General features: G+C 43.6%; 1 protein-coding gene across 1 annotated transcript; it reads right to left on the bottom strand.

Annotated features, from left to right (window-relative positions):
• Positions 1-1,437: 1,437 nt before the first annotated feature.
• Positions 1,438-20,891, bottom strand: LOC122725788 (gametogenetin-binding protein 1-like). The gene is given in 6 exon segments (XM_043963104.1): positions 1,438-1,488; positions 5,434-5,573; positions 18,465-18,661; positions 18,935-19,055; positions 19,685-19,803; positions 20,443-20,891. Coding segments are annotated over 6 exon segments (1,077 nt in total).
• Between the last annotated feature and the right edge of the window lie 1,713 nt (positions 20,892-22,604).

The following is a 22,604-nucleotide window of genomic DNA, read 5'->3' as shown; positions in this document are numbered from 1 at the left end:
ATAATAGGCTCTTAATGCTTATCCCCTTCCCCATCTCAGAGGCCTAATGTGATCCTGAGTAAATCACTTCATCCCTCTGTGCCTTTGTTTACGTGTCTCTATAGCAAGGTGGCTATCACTGATATCTGTGACTCTACTGGTCCCTGGAGTGACTTTCTACCTTCCCCCTACTTGGGTCAGGATGAAGGTCCCTCTCTCTTGAAGAAACTGAAGTTCAGGGAAAGCACACAGCACCCAACCAGCTTCCTTATTATAAAGCTCCCAGGAGAGGCCAAGGAGCTGAGGCTCTCTGGTCTGCCTCCTTGCCACTGGCTTAGATGTCCCTTTCCCATTCCGGGTCCATGGGCCTGAGAAAGACCAGCACCACAACAGGCAGAAAGCCTCTACTTCCACGTTGTGGGGTTATATCCTCCCCTTCCACCCCAATAATTCAGGGTTCCCACAATCTTCCCACTTAGAACCCCCTCACAGTGGGCAGGGGTCCTGAAAAATAGCCCCAGCCTATTCTCCGGGGGCCCAGGGAGGTTTTCCTGGCTTTGTCTCAGCTCTGCCTGGGCAGGAACTTCCTGCTGGAGAATTCCCGGATCCTCCTGGCCCCACCTGTCTGCTGTGACCAGAAGAAACTAGGAGTGTAAGGCAGGGTCCCCTGTGGAAGGTCTGGGACACAACACCTTAGGGACAGGCTTCCCAGGGGGAGGTCCTTGATGGTGGGTGGGGGCTGCCTGCCTGGTTTGCCATTGTTTATTTTCTGAATCACAAAATTCTGGAGTTGGAAGGAACTTTAGAGGTCATCCATTGCAACCACCTCATTTTTCAGAAGAGGAGATTCAAGGTTCAGGGCTAGTAAATTGTAGAGCTAGGACATGAATGCAGGCCTTCTGTCCCTTCAGCTAGGCCTCTTACCATTATACCCAGCCTTCTTGCTCCCTCTTCCCCATATCCCTGTTCATAGTCTCCATATCTCCTGCTTCTTCCCTACCTGAGTAATACATTGAGTACCTACATTCCTCCCTGGGCTCTGTAGGCATCAGGAAGACTTGACAACTCCCTTAAGGACAAGACCAATAAACTAAGCAAGAATTTCCCCATGGACCAGCTCTGTTTCAGGAGCCAAGAATAAGGGAAGGGGATCAGAAATCAAGAGATGATATGCAAAGTCAATATGGACTTTTAATAATAGTGACTGAGTCTGCTTGGTGAGGGGCACCTTCTGGGCATGAGGAACAGCAATATCAGTCATGTGCTCCAGATGGGAGGACAAATGAACTGTGCCACCCAAGCCCATCACACAGACATGGGAAAACAGCCAAACCCACGACACCATCTTCATGGAAGTACGAGATGGGGAGAGGGATGCCCTCTCTACCTCTCCATTCCTCCCCCATCTGAGGTGTCTGCAGAGGGAGAGAGCAGACTCAGTGCAACCACGACCAGGTTTCAGTCTGGGGGCCAATTTCCCATTTCATCCATCTCTTCCAGGAGCAGGTGCTGGTGGGGCCGAGAAAAGGCAGAAAGGTCAATAATCTCAACTTGGCCATCACTTAATTGCCACATGCCCCTCCGACCAACTCCTCACTTCTCCTTGCTTGCCTCCTCCAATCTAGCTCCCCCCAAGTTATGGCCCCCAATTCTGCTCCTTCCTAGCCCTAACTGCCAGCCCAACCCCCCTGTTTTCCTGCTGCCTTCTGATTCTAAACTACCCAATTTTATGGAGGGAAATGGCTCCTCTCCCAGACATGTAGGAATCTGAATAATAATAATAAAAACTGACATTTATATATCAATTTAAAGTTGACAAAGCACTCTATATATGCTCTCATTTGAGCTTCACAACCACCCTGTGAGTTAGGATTAGGGTAAGAAATAGAATTAAGGTTAGAAACATAAGTAACTAAATACTTTGGTTTCTTATTATCCCTTTTACAGATGAAAAAACTTAATCAAGGAGATTGTGACTTGTCCAAGGTCATGTAACTAGTAAATATCAGAGGCAGGATTCAAAGGCGGGATTGGATTTCTAACTCCAAGCCCAGAACTCACACAGCACAGAGCCAAAAGAAAAGGTTTAAACTGATAGATGGATGGATGGATGGATGGATGGATAGATGGATGGAGAGAGAGAGAGAGAGAGAGAGAGAGAGAGAGAGAGAGAGAGAGAGAGAGAGAGAGAGGCCTCTGTTGGGATATGAGACACAATGTGGATGACTCCTTACCTACTCCATGGCCCATTTCTCCACCTTAATTACCCTGACTCTCAATCTTACCTCATTGCTAGGAGCAGGGAGCCAAAGTAGGCACAGGGGAAGCTATCCTGCCCTTGACACCCAGGCTGCCTCTCCTGCCTTTTAGTGGGAAGCAAAGGGAAGCCACTTCCTCTCTAAGGTCCCCAGTATGCTCCTAAAGCTGAGAACCATCCTACCCCTCCACTTCCTGGTGTCTCTACGGGTAGAAGGAGATGAGGACAACACTTTTTTTTTTTTTTAGTGAGGCAATTGGGGTTAAGTGACTTGCCCAGGGTCACACAGCTAGAAAGTGTTAAGTGTCTGAGGTCGGATTTGAACTCAGGTACTCCTGACTCCAGGGCCGGTGCTCTATCCACTGCGCCATCTAGCTGCCCCTGACAACACACTTTTAAAGGCCTCCCAAGATGTTCCTGAGGTGGCCCTATCACCCAAAGCCACTATTCTATCTATTCGAAGTTAGGCTTTTTATCCACACTCATCTAGTACCTTTCCTACCCAATTAATACCATAAGATACCTGACCTCCCATCCATTGGCTTAGCATAACTCCTTGGACCTTAGTTCTGATTCTTAAAGTGGGGGTTGGGGTCAGGGGGTTGGGGGAGAGGCTCTCGTAATGACTGAACTTCACCCAAGCACATACACTTGACCAATGTCAAAATGTTAGGCATTATAGGCTGGAAGGAGGAAGGTGTTATCTCCTTAGAACTCTGGTCAGATTCTTCAGATGAAGAGTAAGAATTATTTTTGAAGGTGTAATGAATGGCTAAAATTGGGAAGAGAATTGGCTTGAGAAGGAAGGGTCACAACAGAGCCATAACTAGAAAGTTTGGGTTCTGGGTGCCAATCAACTTTGCAAGTGATTCACAATACAAAAATAATATAATTAATTCAGTTGAGAGTAAATTAGGGGGGCAGCTAGATGGCACAGTGGATAGAGCACCAGCCCTGGAGTCAGGAGGACCTGAGTTCAAACCTGGCCTTAGACATTTGAGACTTACTAGCTGTATGACCCTGAGCAAATCACTTAAACCTCATTGCCCCACAAAACAAAACAAAAAACCAAAACAAAACAAAAAAGAGTGAATTAGCATTATAACCACCATACTTTGCCCCCTTTAGACTTTGCTGTCTGAAGACAAAGCCTTTGTCACCTATCCCTAGTTTCAGTTCTGGGTCCAGTCCAGCTCCCTGAATGGCAATGGCATTTTGAGGTAGATTTATGGTTTGTGAGTGAATATGAGATGTTCATGTCTGTGGATGTGATGTGTATGTGTATGTGTGTGTGTGTGTGAGAGAGAGAGAGATTTTGAGACTTTCTGCAAAGGTTAATGTGTGTGAAAGTGAAAATCTTATTGCTACCTAATTGTGAGTTGTTATTAGAAAACAATGGAATCATAAAACTTTAGCAGTAGAAGAGGTCTCATTTTGTCCAAACCAACTAATTAGAGTTGTTATTAGAAAACAATAGAATCATAAAACTTTTGCAGTAGAAGAAGACTTATTTTGTTCAAACCACACATTTTACAAAGGAGTAAACTGAGGCCCCTGGGGGGAAAGGAGTGTCACCAAGGTCATATAGCTAGTAAAAGCATGATGAAAACCCTGGTGCCCTGTCTCTCAGTCCAGGGCTCTTTCTATTACAGTGCAGCTGCCTTCCAGAGAGAGCATGATTGAAATCTAAAAACTCATCAACAGTGTGAACAAGGTGAATGGGGACTTAATCCCTAAAACTGGAATGGGAGGCCCCTTTTTTAGGGGGGGAGGCCCTTTTTGATATTTTAGGGAGGTAATTTTAAGACAAATGAAAGAAGCTTCTCCTTCACTTCACATACCTGTTATTAAATGTATTCAGCCCCCATTATGCCAAAGGGGTTATACAGACAGAAATAGGTATTTGTTGAAAGAATGGATGGATGGATGGATGGATGGATGGATGGATGGATGGATGGATGGATGGATGGATGGATGGATGGATGGATGGATGGATGGATGCTGAAAGGAGTATTAATGAGCTTGAAAAAGGTTTTAACAGCATGGCATAGTGGGGCACTGTTAGGAAGACCTGAGTTAAAATCCTGCCTCAGATACTAGCTAGCTAGCTATATAATCCTGGGCAACTCACTTAAAGGCTCTGTGTTCCAGTGTCTTCATCTATAAAATGAAGGAGTTGGATATCATAGCCTTTAAAGTATCTTTCATTTCTAAATTCAGGATACTATCATCCTATATGCTATATATGTATATCTATATAGATCCATCTATCTATCTATGAGTTAAAACTATAAATAACCTTTTAAGAGAAAAACTAAACTCCATCTAATCCTTAAGGTTGATATCAAGGGGCACAACCAAGCTTTCCTATGGTCACTCCCTTGGGATCCCTGTTGGCAATGGAACCATGGACCAAACGGACCATGAGTCTGACTCATGGCAATTTCTATCTTTCTTGTCTTTTGGGGGGGGGGGCAATGAGGGTTAAGTGACTTGCCCAGGGTCACACAGCTAGTAAGTGTTAAGTGTTTGAGGATGGATTTGAACTCAGTTTCTCCTGAATCCAGGGTCGGTGCTTTTATTCATTGGACCACCTAGCTGCCCCAATTTCTATCTTTCTTGCATGGGAATACATGAAGGTGTGGAGTATGCTAAGGCACAAGGCTTAGCACATGGTTGGCACTTAATAAATGCTTATTGACTTACTGACTTGAACAGTAACAAAATGAAATGAATTTGGTCACCCTCAACTCAAAGAATCAGAACTCGATCCCTCTATAAATGCTTAGCCACCCACAACATGCTCTCCACAAACTCTGGGGGGAGTAAAGGAGCTATTAGGTTATATGTAAAAGTGTTTATGTGTTAGGAAGGATATAAGTGAGGATGAAAGGGCATGCTAGAGCAGGACCCTTTGGAGATACAACAGCTCCCCCAGAAAGAAGAATTCTCTTCTCAGAATGGCCGAGGAGCCAATAGAGAGAGAAAGAGCCTCAGGAAGGAAAGGCTAAGCTGGAAGAAGCTGGGATGGGTTCTTCTTGGTAAAGATCTTCCCCACCTTGGCTAAAGCATTAGTAGGTTGGACCAAAGGACCACTAAGGTTCCTTTCATCTCTAATATGTTAGGATTCTGGTATTCCTGACATCCTAGTTTCCTTGATGTCTAGAAGGCAACTGGGCCATTGCACAAGACCATACCTGGCCATCCACAATGCCTGCCTCTTCCAAAGTGACTTCAGGCTGGATCAGAAGTTCTCGACCTTCCTTACCACCTGTCTTCCAGAGCCGGGACTCCCTCTGAACCGCCAGTACCTTCTTCAGCTCAGTCTCCACAAAGCCTGGAGGAAAACAATCACCACCATTGTGATCATTACCAGCACCATCATCACCACCAATATCATCTTGGATTTCTAGACAAGATGGCCACTCCAGAAGAAGGCGGGTCACTCATGTCCAAAATACCCACTCCAACAAAACCCAAAAGTTCATGCCAAACTGAATAATGACCAAGAAATGATTGAGAAACTACCATTTACCTTAGAGAGCCCAAAAAGTGAGCCCCCCAGCCCATCGAGAGAGCATAGGCATGTGCACAGACAAACACACACACACACACACACACACACACACACACACACACAGAGCTAACCCTATGGGGGTAATCTTCCCATAAAGATGGTAGCTTGCAGGGTTTAAGCCTCAGGGTGAATAGATGGAAAAAGCATTTGTTAAGTACCTACTAGGGCAGCTAAGTGGTGCTGGGGGTAGAGCACTGGACTTGGAATCAGAAAGACTCAACTTTACAAGTTCAAATCTAGCCTCAGACACTTATTAGATGTATGACCCTGAGCAAGTCACCTAATCCTGTTTGCCTCGGTTCTTCATTCGTAAAATGAGCTGGAGAAGAAAATGGCAATCCACTCCTGTATCTTTGCCAAGAAAACCCCAAATGGGATTACAAAGACTCTTCTCAGGAAGAAGCAGATACAACTGAAACAACTTAACAACAAAAACAACAAAATAAATACTATGTAACAAGCACTGCAGTAATTTACAAATATCTCTTTTGATCTTCACAACACCCTTGGGAGTTAGATGCTATTATTTTCTCCACTTTACAACTGCAGAAACTGAGGTAGACAGAGGCTAAGTGACTTACTTGCCCACATAGCTAGTAAGTGTCTGATGTCAAATTTGAACTCAGTTCTTCCTGACTCTAGGTCCAGTGTTCTATCCACTAGGCCACCTATGGGTGGTCAGAAAGCCCCAGAATGGGTATCTTGGAAGCCTTAGGGAATTGCAGCAGGAAGCAGCCAGAACCAGGGCTATGTTGGCTAGACCACATCTCATTTTTTTTTGCAGGGCAATAGGAGTTAAGTGATTTGCCCAGGGTCACACAGCTAGTAAGTGCCAGGTGTCTGAGGCCAGATTTGAACTCAGGTACTCCTGAATCCAGAGCCGGTGCTTTATCTACTGCACCACCTTAGCTGCCCCCTAGACCACAGCTTCTTAAACTTTTTCCACTAGCAACCCCTTTTTGCCCAAGAATTTTTTATACAACCCCAGGTTTTTAGGTATATAAAATAGATATACATAACCTTTTACCATTGCCAAATTTTTTGTGACCCCCACATTCAGTTAGTTATGCAACTCCACATGGGGTCGCAATCCACAGTTTAAGAAGCTAGAGTTTAGGGGCAGCTAGGTGGCACAGTGGATAGAGCACTGACCCTGGAGTCAGGTGGACCTGAGTTCAAATCCGGACTCAGACACTTAACACTTACTAGCTGCGTGACTGTAGGCAAGTCACTTAACCTCAATTGCCTCACCAAAAAAAAAAAAAAAAAAAAAAGCTAGGGTTTAGACAAGTGTAGTGCCATAGTGCTTAGATATGGATAGTATGGGTCTAGAGGTTCTGAGCTCCCTAACATTCTGTTTTGAGAAACCAGGAAGATCTGTACAATATAAGACCCTGGGTAGGTAGAGGTTAGAGAAAGATACAAGGGATCCAGGGCAAGAACAAGCAGGGTAGATCACAATACCCAAGAGTATAGCAGTGGGTGGAACCTGGTCCTGTTTCAGGAACTAAAGCAGGAGAAATGAGTACATTTTTTAAAAAATCATTCAGTATCAAAAATTTATTTCAAATCCAGCTTCATAAAAACTTCAAGCAGCAATTCAAAGGAAAAAGGTGGATCTTCTACAAGGAATGAATACATTAATAACTAGAAGAAATGAAGCAAGAGATTCAAAAAATTAAATAAAAACGCTAAAGGAAATAACAGGAAGGAAAATAAATAACTTAGAAGAAAAAAATGGTTGATTTTTACCTAAGAAATGGACTCCTTGACAATTAATAGAGCAAATAGAAATCACTGACTGCATAAGCAAGCACACACAAACAAAATTTAGAACAAAATCCAGAGACTGAAAAACAGAAGAAAATATAAAATATCTGATATCCAAAAAAAAACTGACCTAGAAAACAAGAGAGGGAATAAGCATTCATGCGTCTATTATGTGCTAGGCACTGTGTCAATAAGCACATTACAAATATTACCTCATTTGAGCCTCCAACAATCCTGCATGATAAATGCTGTTGTAATACCCCATTTTACAGTTGAGGAAACTAAAGCAAAACTAAAGGTTAAATGATTTGTGTGGGGTCATGCAGTTAGTACATGTCTGAGTCTGGATTTGAACTTAGGGAGATGAGTCTTTCTGAATACAGTCCCAGCACTCTAACTATTGCTTTATGTATAAGTATAGGTATAGGTATAGGTGTAGGTGTAGGTATGGGTATGGGTATGGGTATGGGTATGGGTATGGGTATGGGTATGGGTATGGGTATGGGTATGGGTATGGGTATGGGTATGGGTATGGGTATGGGTATGGGTATAGGTATAGGTCAAGGAGAGCTCATTTAAGAATTATTGGATCCACTGAAAACTATGGCTAAAAATGCCTAGACACTATATTTCAAAAAATCATAAATAAAAACTTCCCAGATCTATTAGAGCCAGAGGGTGAAATAAAGCTAGAGCCCACCAATCACTTTCTGAAGGGAAACCCAAAAGGAAAACTGCCAGGAACATAATAGCCAAAATCCAGACACCTCTCATTAAAGAAATTTTTTTTAATGCTGCAAGCATTCAGAAAGAACCCAGAAAATATATTCAAGATCACACAAAACCTAAAAGCTTTTACCAAACACCAGAGGAAACCTTGGTATATAATATCCCAGAAGGCAAAAGATATAGGCTTATAACAAAAAATAACTTGTCGGGGGCAGCTAGGTGGCAAAGTGGATAAAGCACCAGCCCTGGATTCAGGAGGACTTGAGTTCAAATCTGGCCTCAGACACTTGACATTTACTAGCTCTGTGACCCTGGGCAAGTCACTTAACCCTCATTGCCCTGCAAAAATTAATTAATTAATTAAGTAAGTAAGTAAATAAAATAAAAAATAACTTGCCCTGTGAAGCTGAGTATAATCCTGGGGGGGAGGGGGAGAAAAAAGGTGGGGAAGGATCTTTCATGGAAAGTGAATAGGAACTTTGAAATACAAACACAAGAATCCAGAAAAACCTAGAATGATACGGAGGAAGCTATAAGATGATATAGTACTAACATTCTAATAAGAGGAAAAGAAATAAATGTCCCTCCAGAGCCTGAATAACTTCAAAAGATAGTGAGGGAGATAAATAAGAGAAACAGACATCCTGATTGGGGAGGGAGCATTGATTGATTCTGTTCTGATAGCTTAAGAAAAGAAGGAAGGATAAAAAATATTATAGAAAAAAAATATTGTAGATTGGATTATTGGGGTATGTGAAAAGAGTATGCAATTATGGCGGAAAGAGCAGAAGTAAGAACCTCATTCTTATCTGAAACAGAGGAGAATTGAATATGCATACTGATAAAATGGTATAGGAATGTAAAAATATATCCAACTCAAAAGAGAAACAATCAGTGATGGAAGAATGATTAAGATGGAGGATAATACAAGGGAGGGAAAGCTTTAAGCAAAACAAACTTCCTTAATCCTGAAGGAGAATTAAAAGGGAGGAAAACAGGAAAAGAACTAGAATCTAAGCAAGTAGCGCAGATCAATAGTTAAACAATTAGGGAATGGTTGAACAAATTGTATATGAATATAATGAAATATTATTGTTCCATAATGATGAAAAAGATTATTTCAGAAAATCCTGGATGATGTGAATTGATCCAGAGCAAAGTGGGCAGAATCAAGAGAACAATTTGGACCAGGTCAACATCATTGTGAAGAAAAGCAACTTTTAGAGACAAGAACTTTTAAATGCAATGAGTATGTCTCCAAAGGACCTGGGTAGCCGCATTATACCTATCTCCTGACAGAGAGGTGATGGACACAATGTGTGCAATGTATCCAAACAGTTTTGGATATGGCCTCTGTATAGATTTGTTTTGTTTGACTATACTTACTCTCAGTTAATTGGAGGGAGAAAAGGGAGATTAGCAATAGCTACACAATAACGACCAAAAAAAGATATTATACTGAAACCAGATGATTAGTACAGACCTACCCACAATTACCTGGACATAACAATGATTCATAAGAGATTTATGATATCACCAATCCTCAGTACTCAAAAGTTCCAAGCTGCATGGAATGTATAGCTCTTACTATAAGGAGACATGGCCAAAAGATCACAATCACATGGGAACAAGATGAGATTACATATGACTCCTGTTGTCTGCTGGTAGAGCTAGAGCTGGATTCTCTCAATGAGTCTGCAGAGAATGAACTTATGAGTCTAGTACTTTGTATGCAACTAGAAAAAGCAGCTATTTTACCCTCTTGCACAAAATAGCTGCTTTTTCTTTGGAAAATTGAGTTTTCAGGATTATTCCACACATGTTTCTTTGGATTCTCAGACTCCCCCCTCACCTCTATCCCACCCCTATCAAAATGGTATATTGGGGGGACAGCTTGGTGGTGCAGTGGATAAAGCACTGGCCCTGGATTCAGGAGGACCTGAGTTCAAATCCAGCCTCAGACACTTGACACTTACTAGCTGTGTGACCCTGGGCAAGTCACTTAACCCTCATTGCCCCCCCCTTCCCCTTCCCCGCAAAAAAAGAAATAAAGAAACAAAATGGTATATTGGAAAAAGGACTGGACAGCCTTTTTCCTTTGCAAAGGACAACGGATTATCCTTTCTGGAGGACAAAAAACTTAAAAGAATAACGAGTAGGATAGCTGCTTGCATCAGAACTGTTTCTATCAGAATCTCAATGAGAAAAATGAGAAAAGTGAGATAATAGTTTTAAAAAAAAGAGGATTGATAGAGATTCTTTAAGCACATGACAAAAACCTTGCCATTAGAATGCCATGCTGAATGTAATCAAAAGTGATTTACCTTTGAAGTAATGAAGCCAACAGAACGGCAAAGATCTAAGAGTGGAGTCCAAAGCTCCCCCCCCCCCAACACACACACACACACTTGGATGACATTAGCATGAACTCAGCCAACACTCTTTTTTTTTTTTTTTTTTTACGGGGCAGTGGGGTTAAGTGACTTGCCCAGGGTCACACAGCTAGTAAGTGTCAAGTGTCTGAGGCCGGATTTGAACTCTGGAACTCCTGAATCCAGGGCCGGTACTTTATCCACTGCGCCACCTAGCCGCCCCAGCCAACACTCTTTTAACAAAGAAGCATTGAAAAAACGACTAAGTCATTTGGTGGGTTTGATTGTGGAAATGGAAGAGTTTATAATGGCATATCAGGACTGGGTCACCAGCACCAGAAACTACAAAGAGGTTATTTTAAGGGGCCCAGACTTAATTGTCAATGCAGATAATAGAGGAAGGAAACAGCAGAGATTGCACAACATATCACTGCAGGCTGTAAAAGGTTAACACCTGCCAAATACCTAGCAAGAAATGACGGGGTGACTAGAGTGATAGTTTTTAAAGCTCACTGTATTTCATGGAACATGACAAATTCTCATATTAGAAATACAAATCTCAAAATAACCTGTAGTTCTCAGCCAATATGAGAGGCCAGAACTTGACCATTATCACAGACAAAATTTCTTCCTACAGTCACTTGGACCTAGCCTTCCATAAAAGTTTAATAAGGTTTTAAATAGATGTTACCATTCCCAATACTCATGATTTCCAAGCTATGTGGGATGAAAACTTTTCAAAATATAGAAACCGTATTAGAAATCCAAACCATGTGTAAATAGGATGGGGCACATATCTTCCCTGTTAAACTGCCTGCTGGTGAAACTGTATCAAGGACACTTTCAGCAAAACCCTGATCGTCAGTTTATACCCTAATATTTTTGTCCAACTACAAAGAGGAGTTAACTTATCTACCTCTCCGGTGGTCCATGAAGCATGTATATATGTGTGTATGTGTATATATGCATACATATATATAAATGTATATTTATTTATTTAATAGTGAGAGTGACAAAGTGACCAAGATAATTTCTATCTGAACTCCACTGAGAAAGATGATAATAGTTCTTATCGTTGTTGGTCCTAGAGGACCATGACATCAGAAAGTGATGTCATGAGACTTTGCTGTGAATTGGATTTAAGTGAGGGAGGGCTGTGTAAAGCCACCAGCCTCACTGAGTCCAGTGGCAAGATAGACATCAGCATGACTGGAGATGGCGCCAGATGTTTGAAGCAATTGGAGTTAAGTGACTTGCCCAGGGTCACACAGCTAGTGAGTGCCTGAGGTGAGATTTGAACTCAGACCCTTTTGACTCCAAGGCCAATGCTCTATCCACTGTGCCACCTAGCTGCCCCATAATAGTAGTAGTAGTAATCATAGCAACTTCTATTTCTATAGCTCATTGATTTACAAAGTGCTTTCCCCATAACAAGACAAGTTATGTAAATATTATTCCCATGGGGGGGGCAGGGCAATGAGGGTTAAGTGACTTGCCCATGGTCACATAGTTGGTAAGTGTCAAGTATGTGAGGCCAGATTTGAACTCAGGTCCTCCTGAATCTAGGGCCAGTGCTTTATCCACCGTGCCACCTAGCTGCCCTCATCTCTTTTATAGATTAGAGAACCTGAGACATAGAGGAAGTGATATTCCCTCAGTAATAATGGTGCTTGAACTGGAATCCAAACCCAGGTTTCCAGACTCCAGATGGAGTCCTTTTTATATTGTACCCCCACGCTGGGGATTAGAGACCTAGGACTCAACAGTGACAGATGGAAAAGGTGTCAGAGAGGCACTCCCCCTCACCCTTCCTAAGTCTCCCCCTCAGGGTTCAGAGATGCCTTCCTCTGGTTCAGGTATTACTCCAACAAGTTCCCTCTCATTCTCTACTCCTGGAAGCCTGGAGCTAGAGGGAGATAATACAGCTGGGCAGTTGGTGGTGATCCTGAGATTAAGAGACATTCACCTCCTCTCTTCAAGCTAGCTACTCTGCCCCAAACTCCTCTCTGGTCTCCCCACACTTCTGCCACTCTCCTTTCAAACTCTCCTAGGAAACCTTCCTCTAGCCACAAAAGACGAAGAACTGAGGAGGAGTAGGCTAACGGTGCCTGGCAAAAACTGTATGGGATTTTCTTCACAGAGAGGGGTGGGTGGGTGTTTGGACCATTTTTTTCTGTGCCATAACAGCTATTTCCTCCCTTCCTGCCTAACACTGGTATGGAGTTACTGGTCTTGCCCTTTGACCTTTGACCTCTCCTAGAACAAGCCACCAAGCTGTAGAAGCTCGCTCAAGTCCCTAATGACCCCTCCTTACCAGTCTCTTTGCTGCCTCCCTCCCCCCTTTCAACCAATCCACAAGTATTTATGAGCCTATCTTGTGCTCATCAGAGAAGTGGAGAGCACAGTGGTGGATTGGGAATCAAAGAACCTGTGTTTGAAGGGTTAGCTCTGCCCGGTGACTCATTCTGTGAATTCGGGTCCCTCACTCCTGTTCTCTGAGGCCATCTCCTCAAGTGTAAAATGGGTGCATTGAGATGTCTAACTAAGGTTCCCTGTCTTCTCTTGACCACACCCATTGAGGAAGCTTGGGAGTCTGTACAAGTATGCAGACCCCGGTTCCCCCCATCTCTGGAAAACCAGGGTACATGTGACTCAGATTCCCTCCCCCACCTCATGTGTCTGTTTGTCTGTCTTTCTGTCACACACACACACACACACACACACACACACACACACACACACACACACACACCAAGGTGCTCCAAAATCTTCCAGAATTAAGTATAAAATAAACTGTTATATCCAGGGTCCCCAGGCAAACACTGTCATTCTGGGATTTGGGGCCATTATTGTCTGTGCCCTCCAGGTCTGGTTTATAACTACATTGCCTCACCATGAACACAAAGCCATTGTTCTTGCCTGACCAGTGACCTTTGACTCCTCTAGGAATAAGCCACCAAATCACACCAGCAAACTCAGTCATTCCTAAGGTTTCCCTAGAAGCCTCCTAAGCATGTGGGAAAACCAGAGAATGGGCCTAATATATGGTGGATGAGATAGACCCCTGTGTTATCCTTGTCCTGGTAGATCATATGTTGGACAAAGAGAAGGGACAGTATTGATGGAGAAAGAAGAACCTCGATAATTCACACCCATCTAACTACCAGCTCCTGGAGAAGGTTGGGTTAAGGTTAGAAGGCGAATAGTCCCAAATCACATTTCTAACCTAACCCTAGCCAATAAGCTACTTATTAAAGATTCTTCCCAGATCCTATTCAACTCCCACCCCCAAAACCCACATATGTACATACTAGTCACACCTCATCTTGTCGTTTGGTGACACCTTGTGGTAATGATGAGTATTGCCTGCCTCTATTCAGCTCTCAACCAAATGAAGAATAGAATTAGATAACAGGGAGATAGCATTCTAGTCTAATTGGTTCTGGAGAATCTCCCCACCCTTTAAAGGATAAGTGGTAGTCCCCAAAGGAAGACATACCAGAAGATCTGGGAAGTATAGCTTCTTATTTGTAAACAATTTTGAAAGATTTAGGAACTCTGATCAACACAAGGACCAAGCCCATTCCCAAGGACTGATGATCAGAAACTCTCCTGATCGAGATGCAGATTGAAATGGTTCTTTTTGGATGGCCAATGTGAGAATTTGTTTTTACTTGACTATACATGTTCCAAACTGGGTCCCCCCCCCCCCGTCCTTTGCTTTCTCAATGTTGAGGGGGGAAGGAGAGCATGCAGACCTGAAAATAAAATAAAATTGAATTAAACATAATAAATTATGGTCTCTTGTCTATCACCCACTCTGGGTGGGGATTAGTAAAAACCTTAGGTGATTTGAATAATCCTGCCTGGGTGTTTAGGAAAGATAGGGTAGGGCCTTGGGATTTCATTGATATAGGGAATTGCCCCCATGAGGAAAGCCCCTCTTCCAATAGAGGTTGGCACCTTTGCTGTACTTATAGCCTTAAGAGAGCTACTGAGAAGTTAAGTGACTTGCCCAAGATCACACAGCCACCATGACTCAAACTCAGGTCTTCTGGGCCAGATCTCTAGTCACCATGCCTCAGATAGGTAGAAATTGGAGGGGTCTTTTCGGCTCTCCAGCAAGTTCCCTCAGAAGGAGAAAAGCCATCAAGATATGAAGACGCTATATCTGTGCCTTTGATAGGGTCTCCCAGGAAGTTGGAGATTTTTCTATTCCTTGGAAAAACTTCTTGTGCTGCCAGAGGTTGTAAAGAGAGAGAGAACCGTACCTCCCCAAACAGGGAAAACTTTGGAATTTTTACTCCTCTGTGTCCAAAGGCTGAGGAATATTGACTCCTTGTTTTGCAGGTCTTGACTTTACCTGGCCAAGAAACAGGTCAATATGGCTACTAGAATCTGCCAGAATATGACTGATGCAAGAGAAAAGGCAAGCAAGTATCCTGATGATGCCTCTGCTGGTGGAAGAGAGGAGCTACAACAGAATAAGCCTTGACATGTTTTTGGAGGACACTTGATAGGAGCATCGAGATTGCAGGAGCATCATCCTTCCTCTCCACTTCCCAGCCCTTGCCTTTTTCTTTTTCTTTTTTCTTTCTTTTCTTTCTCTCTTCCTCTTTCTTTTTTTTCTTTTTGGTAGAAACCTGCTAGGAGCATCAAGAAACTTCAGGAAAATATTCTTCAATTCCTTGGACGAGTGAGGTAACCCAGGAAAGAGCTTCCTAAGAGCAATAATCACTTGTAAGTGACTGGGAATTACTTTGGATCTTGGAAAGAGAATGGTTCCTTTTTTAGTTCTCAAAGGTGATGTAGTATTTTCTTTTATTATGAACTGCATGCTCAAAAAAGGGAAGTGAGATTCAGTATATGGGGAAGAGGGAATCAGGAATACATTTTTCTAGGTTTCTCTTCTCAAGCCAGAGCAATAAGAAATGACTCAATACTTAATTCAGAATCTAGTGCTCTTGTGCATTGTGGGATAAGGCTTAGCTAAAGAAATGGCTTTTAAAAAATGGCTTTTAAATTGTTAGCTTTTTAAAAAATTTTGATAACTATACTTCAATATAATCAGTTTCCTTGGTAATCCTTCATATTTTATGCATTGAGAGTCCATAGAAGCTTCATCAGACTGCCAAAGGGGTCCTTTGCACTCACACAAATGAAGAATCCCTCCTCTAGAGCCTTGCAAATTTCCTGGGGTGGGGGAGAGGAGTTATGGAAACCCATCACAAAACCCTTGTCCCAACACATGGAGTTCTTGAGTTTTATACTAATTTTAGCAGCTTCTTGGCTTGTCTTTCATCATCTGTCCTGACTTCTAGTCGAATTCATGCCACACAAGTGTAAAATTTGAATTGAAGAAGCAGTATTCCATCTATCCTGCATCTTTCTCCTTTTTACTTATTTAGAATATAAGCTCCAATGGCAGCTAGGTAGCGCAGTGAATAAAAGCACCGGCCCTGGATTCAGGAGGACCTGAGTTCAAATGTGATCTCAGATACTTGACAATTACTAGCTGTGTGAACCTGGGCAAGTTACTTAACCCTCACTGCCCCAGCACCGCCCCCCCACCCCACCCCGAAAAGAAAATAGAATGTGAGCTTCCAGAGAGGAAGGACTATTTTTTTCGTTTTGGTTTTCTGCTTTTTCTTTGTATTACTAGAACAAAGCCTGGTTGTCTGGTTCATAGTAAGCAATTAACAAATACTTGTTGATTGGTTGGTTGGGGGGTTGTTTGGAGAGACCAGATTCCTCAAGCACAGGTAAGCTACATCAAATATAGCACAGCCCTTAGAGGGAAAGGCTAATATAGAGCCCATCTTTTTTTTTTTTTAAAGTGAGGCAATTGGGGTTAAGTGACTTGCCCAGGGTCACACAGCTAGCAAGTGTTAAGTGTCTGAGGCCGGATTTGAACTCAGGTACTCCTGACTCCAGGGCCGGTGCTCTATCCATTGTGCCACCTAGCTGCCCCTTGAGCCCATCTTCTTAAATGTGGGTCTTGACCCTATATGGGGGGTCACATAACTGAATGTGGGGGTTGCAAAAAAATTGGTAACAGTAAAAAGTTATGCATACCTATTTTATATACCTATATACATGGGGTCACATAAAAAATTCTCAGGCGAAAAGGGGTTACAAGTGGAAAAAACTTAAGCCACACTTTCATAAATATGGTCACACATGCCCTAGATGTGGGCATTAAAACTGCCCCCTTGAATCCCTGGGAGGAATTGCCATTCCTACACACTGTCGACCCAGAGAAATCTGAACCCTGCCTGGCATTACTCGAGACCCCCAGAGGGCCTGCATTGGATGGGATGGGAAACACCACCACCCCATTCCAGCCCTCACAGCCCAGGAATGTTTGGTGGACATGGCTAATCACTTTGGGAGGGGCTGCTGAGGATCTTCATGTCATGTTCCTATCTACTACCCAAGGTGAAGGGGTGTGGGGAAGTGCGATGTGGTAGGATGGAAGGAAACTGTGTTCTCCAGGTTAGTGAGCATGCATTCCCTTGAACATCATTCATCCAAAGAGAGGATATATAATATAATAATATATGTCCCTATAATAAGGCCCAGAGCTAGAAGTGACCACACCAAGTCTGTAATTTTCCTTATCTGTAGTTCCTTTGTACTTAGGATAGGGAAGGGAGAGCAGATTGGAAGAAATCAATGAAGGGAGTTGTTGATGAGTATGGTTTTCCCTTCCACATCTCAACTTTTTCCATTGCAAATTTCTATATATTGCGGGTCTGCATAAGAAATTAAATGGGAATTTGGGGGGAGTTTTGCAGAAGCTGCATATGAAATGCAAAGGCCAGTAGATGATACAATTTAGAAATTTAGAAATGCTATACACACATATATGTAGTATTGTATAATATCAACATATTTTATCTTCGAATACCATAATAATTCAGACTTCTTCTCTGGGACTTAGGGAAAGCCAAAATATTTTACATGAATTTTCCAGATCTACATCCCTGAGATGTAGAAGGGATAACCGTATCCTGCTAGTGAGGAAGAGAGACAGAGACAAGATTGGTTAGGTCTAGGTAGGTGGCAAAGTGGACAGAGCACCGGGCCTGGAGTCAGGAAGACTGATTGATCTTCCTGAATTAAAATGTGACCTCAGACATTTACTAGCTGTGTGACCTTGGGCAAGTCACTTAACCCTGTTTGCCTCCATTTCCTCATCTGTAAAATAAACTGGATGAAGAAACTGGAAAAACCATTCTAGTATCTGACAAAGATACTAGAAAACCCCAAATAGGGTCACAAAGCGTCAACAAGTCAGTCAGAGAGGAAATTGGAGAAGTGAATTGCTCTTCTTAGATATTACCAAAGTTGAAGAAACAATGTAGCAATGGAAAGAGTGTTGGATTTGGAATCAGGGGTTCTAATCTCAGCTTTACTACCTACTACCTGGACCTCAATTTCAGCTCTGACAGTCTATGACCTAGTGCAGTCTAGAGGTTTAACATATGAAGAAACTGAGGCTCCAGTGTTTTAAGGTTTGTGACATGCTGGTGTTGACAGAAGTTACATAGCAAGGCAGTATCAGAGCCAGGATTTGACCCAGGCCCCTTGATTCCCAATCCCTTCCCACTACACCATATTGTCACCACATGCCAAGTACATGCCAAGGATGGAAAAATGGGAAATTGAGAAGAGGGTGGGAGTCTCCATGGGCCATGTGTGATAATGCCCTCTGGGTCGCTACTAGTAAAATGAGGGAATCTCTGATAGGAAAAGAAAGGAGGAGGGGAATACTTACCCACTGTGTCTGTAGATTTGAAAGTCTTGTGCAATGGAGACTGGAGAGTAGCAAAGCCGTGGACACTGAGACTAAAAGAACTATCCTCTTCTTCCTCTCCTTCTTCTTCCTCCACTTCTACATCCTCCTCATTTTCCTGATGGGTCAGGCTTTCCTGTGGGGAGAACTGAGGGGTATAGTGTTCCTGGGGCCCTAAGCTGGAGGTAGGAAAAGTCGGATACTGGGATGTTAAGTCATCAAGGAAATGACAGCTCACAGGACAAATCCCCATACATGCAGGAAGGAATGAAAAGTGCCAGGTTTACAGTTGGGGCTTAATAAATGTTGACTTGAGTATCAAAACCTGAGGAGTGACCTTTGACCTGGGACTCAAACCAAGTATCATGGGGGTCAAGACAGCTATGTGAGTAAACACAGGGAGGATAGATGTTACGAAGAGGGCTTGAGGCCCAGTCATCCCCATTTCCCACTTGGGCCCATTTATCACCCCTCAGACCTTAGCTGCTGCTGGTTTCCGAAGCTGCTTGTACATGTTGAGAAGTCGGTTCCATGGGGTTCCCTCAGCTTTTGGTGAGCCCAGCCTAAGGTCTTCTGCAGAGAGAAGTGCCTGTCACAGACGGATAGCCCTAAGCCAGGGGCTGAAGGAAGGAGTAGGGGACAGGGACATGGGATATAGGAGAAAAAGGATCATAACTCCTATACTAAGTCCTACTTGGGAAAGACAGAGGTTCTTTAAATTGATCTTGTATCTACCTGCCTTTTTAAAAAAATCAGTTAGTCAGGGCAGCTAGGTGGCATAGTGGATAGAGTACCAGCGCTGGAGTCAAGAGGACCTGAGTTCAAATCCAGCCTCAGACACTTGACATTTACTAGCTGTGTGACCCTGAGCAAGTCACTTAACCTTCATTGACCCGCCAAAAAAAAAAATCATTTAGTTATCCCTTGTTTCTCTACACCAGCCATGCCCCTCCCCCAATCCCCTGAGAGGACAGGACTCCTATTATTTAGGAAATGAGAAGGGGGATTTCTATAATTTGTCCATTGCTGGGTTTCTGCATCTTTTACCTTTTGGCATTAAATCCTTGGGACTAGGGAGACAGCCATGACCCCCCCTCCCCTCCCCCTCAACCCAGTGGGGGGGGGCAGGGGAAGAGGGACACAAAGCAGGTGGCACTAGCCCTTATCTCCTCTCCCTCCCACCACCAGCTATCCCTACTCACTCTGGAGCAGACACTCCTTCTCCTCTTCCGCTGTGAAGGCCTCGGGGCTGATCTCCAGGGACCCCATGGCCATTGGGAGGCTTTCATCTTCCCCGCACATGGCCTGGGCAAAATGCCCCCTGATCCCAAAGCACAGTTAGCAAGCCGGGATGGAAGTGGGGATAGAGGGTCATAATGAAAAGACAGAGTGGGCTGGATGGAGAGGGGGGAGCAGAGAAGACACAGATCTCATCCACCAAAACCCTTGAAAAATATTCCCTTCTCCAAGGTTATAGGAGGCTATCTCTGAAGCCTTTGGTACAGGCATCAAAAGAAATCTAAATTCTCCCAGTGAGGGCCACAACCACGCAGTCCAGCCAGATTCCTGCTTTGTCCATGTCTGCTGTGAGGTCCTTTTTTTTTTTTTTTAAAGCAGGGAGCTGAAAAGAGTGTAATATTCCCAGAAAAGATCACGATATAAGTAGGGATAGTTAAGTAAAGTCAAGGCATACCCAAGAGGGGCCTGAGACTTCACTCCTCAGGAGCTGTCAATGACAAGTCAAAGAGAATGGATTGTAGGGCTAGCTAGAGTTGGATATGCTTCAGCAGACTCAGGAAACAAAGAAAAACTGGTGGGAGAATGGAGAGGTTTAGGCTAAGAGTCAGTGATTCCTATCCCGTTGATAGCCAGTTGCCTCAATCCCCTTGATTTCCAAATCTCTTCTCTTCTCAGACCACTAGGATTCCCTCAGACTCCCCAGTTTTCGACCCTTCCTTACCTGCCCACAGTCCTCATATCTCCAGAGGCTTCTCCAGCTTCTTCCTCCTCCTCTTTCTCCAGTAGGTCAATGGGTAGGTCCTGTCCAGCAACTGCTGGTGCCAGCTTCCCCTCAGCACTCTGGACTCCATCCTCTTGGAGCTCAGAAGGGGCATGGACACCAGAGTCCCCCATCCCCAGCCCGGCTATGTCCATCTGGTGATGAGATCCCTTGGATCCTGGCAGGTGAAGGGCATGGGACATCTTGGTCTGAAAAACCAGCTCCTCCTGGCCAGACCCTGAGGCATCTTCTGTACCCATTAGTGGGATGACATCCTGTTCCTGGCCTCTGCCCAAGACCAAGGCTTGGTCAGAGTCCTGGTGACTGCTTTTGCCCCCTACTAGGCTTCGGAAGAATCGAAGCACTGAGGAACGGCTGGAGCTGGGAGTTGCTGGGGCTGGCAGCTCCATCCCTGGTGGGAAGATGAGACAGTGGTTGAATCAAAGAGAAGGAGCTGAGGGGTGACTGACTGCTGCCACACAGATCCAACTGCTTAAGAACAGGAGGGAGTTTTCAAATTTAAACCTCCAACTGGAACCTTCCAGGCATTCTAGAAGTTCCAGGGCATGGGGCAGAGAGTGGGGAAGGGGGAGGAATCAGAGGTTAAGGACAGGCCAGAGGAGCATAAGAGAAGTACCTGCAATTTAGAGAAGCATCAGAGATATAGATGGATAGGTGGAAGATTAGAGGGATGAAAGCATAGACAGAAAAATGATAACTAGAGAAATGGAGGGATGAAGAGATGATAGATGGAGAGATGGAAGGATAGATACAGACAGAAAGATGATGGATGGATGGATGAATAGGTGATAGATAGGTGGATAGACAGATGGACTGATCCATTGATCAATAGATGATAGAATCATGTATTAGGAAGAACACTGGATCTGGAATCAAGAGACATGGGTTTGAATCCTGTCCCCACTCCCTAATGACCCTGGGTAAAATCAGTTTTCCTGTCTGTTAAGTGGGAGGTACAACTATAACATTAGTACTAACTGCATCACATAGGTGTTATGAAGGGCAGCTAGTTCTAAGATATTCTCAGGGGAAATTGCCCTGAAATTCTAGAAGAAGAAACTAAAATAGAAATTGAAAGAATTCACTGATCACCTCCAGAAAGAGATCCCAAAAGGAAAACTCCTAGGAATATTATAGCCAAATTCCAGAGCTCTCAGGTCAAGAAGAAAATATTGCAAGCTGCCAAAAAGAAAAAATTCAAGTACTGTGGAGCCCCAGTCAGGATTACACAAGATCTAGCAGCTTCTACATTAAAGGACAGGAGGGCATGGAATATGATATTCCAGAGGGCAAAGGAATTGGGATTACAACCAAGAACCCAGCAAAACTCATCGTAATCTTTCAGAGGAAAAAATGGGACTTTAATGAAAAATTAGACTTTCAGATATTTGTGATGAAAAGACCTGAACTGAATGGCAAATTTGACTTTCAAATATAAGACCCTAGAAAACTATAAAAAATTGGAGTTGGGGGACATGCCTGGTGCCATACAGCAAGCGACTATCTTGTATCTGAGGCCAGGTTTTGGCTGGGATCCTCCTGGGTCCAGGGGTGATGCTTTGTCCACTGTGTCACCTAGATGCCCCATGATGATATCTTTAGGGTTGAATTGAGGGGTGAGGGGAATTCACTGGGGGAGGGGGAAGGGCAGAGGTGAAATCCTACATGAAAGAAACAGGAAAAGGCTTATGGAGTGGGGGAAGAGATGGTAGAGGAGCAGGGCAGTAAATGAATTTTACACTCATCAGAAAAGGCTCAAAGACCTTAAACTCATCAGAGCTACCTCAAGGAGGGACTAACACACACACCCAATTGGGTGGAGTAATCTATTTAATCTGGGCAGTAAATGAGCCTAACACTCATCAGAATTGGCTCAAAGGCCTCAGTCTCATTAGAATTGGCTCAAGGAGGGAATAATGTACACACTCAATTGGGTAGAGTAATCTCTCTAACCCTGCAGGAAAATAGATGGGGAAGGGGATAAAGAGAGAGGAGCAAAAGAAGGGCAGAGTGGGGGAGGGGACAGACAGAAGCAAACCCCTTTTGAAGAGTGATAGGATGAAAGAAGATGGATAATAGAATAAATATTATGGGTAAGGGAA

Source organism: Dromiciops gliroides, chromosome 4 (assembly GCF_019393635.1).
Source record: "Dromiciops gliroides isolate mDroGli1 chromosome 4, mDroGli1.pri, whole genome shotgun sequence".
NCBI classification, from domain to species: domain Eukaryota; kingdom Metazoa; phylum Chordata; class Mammalia; order Microbiotheria; family Microbiotheriidae; genus Dromiciops; species Dromiciops gliroides.
This window is presented reverse-complemented; position numbering and strand designations above follow the sequence as displayed.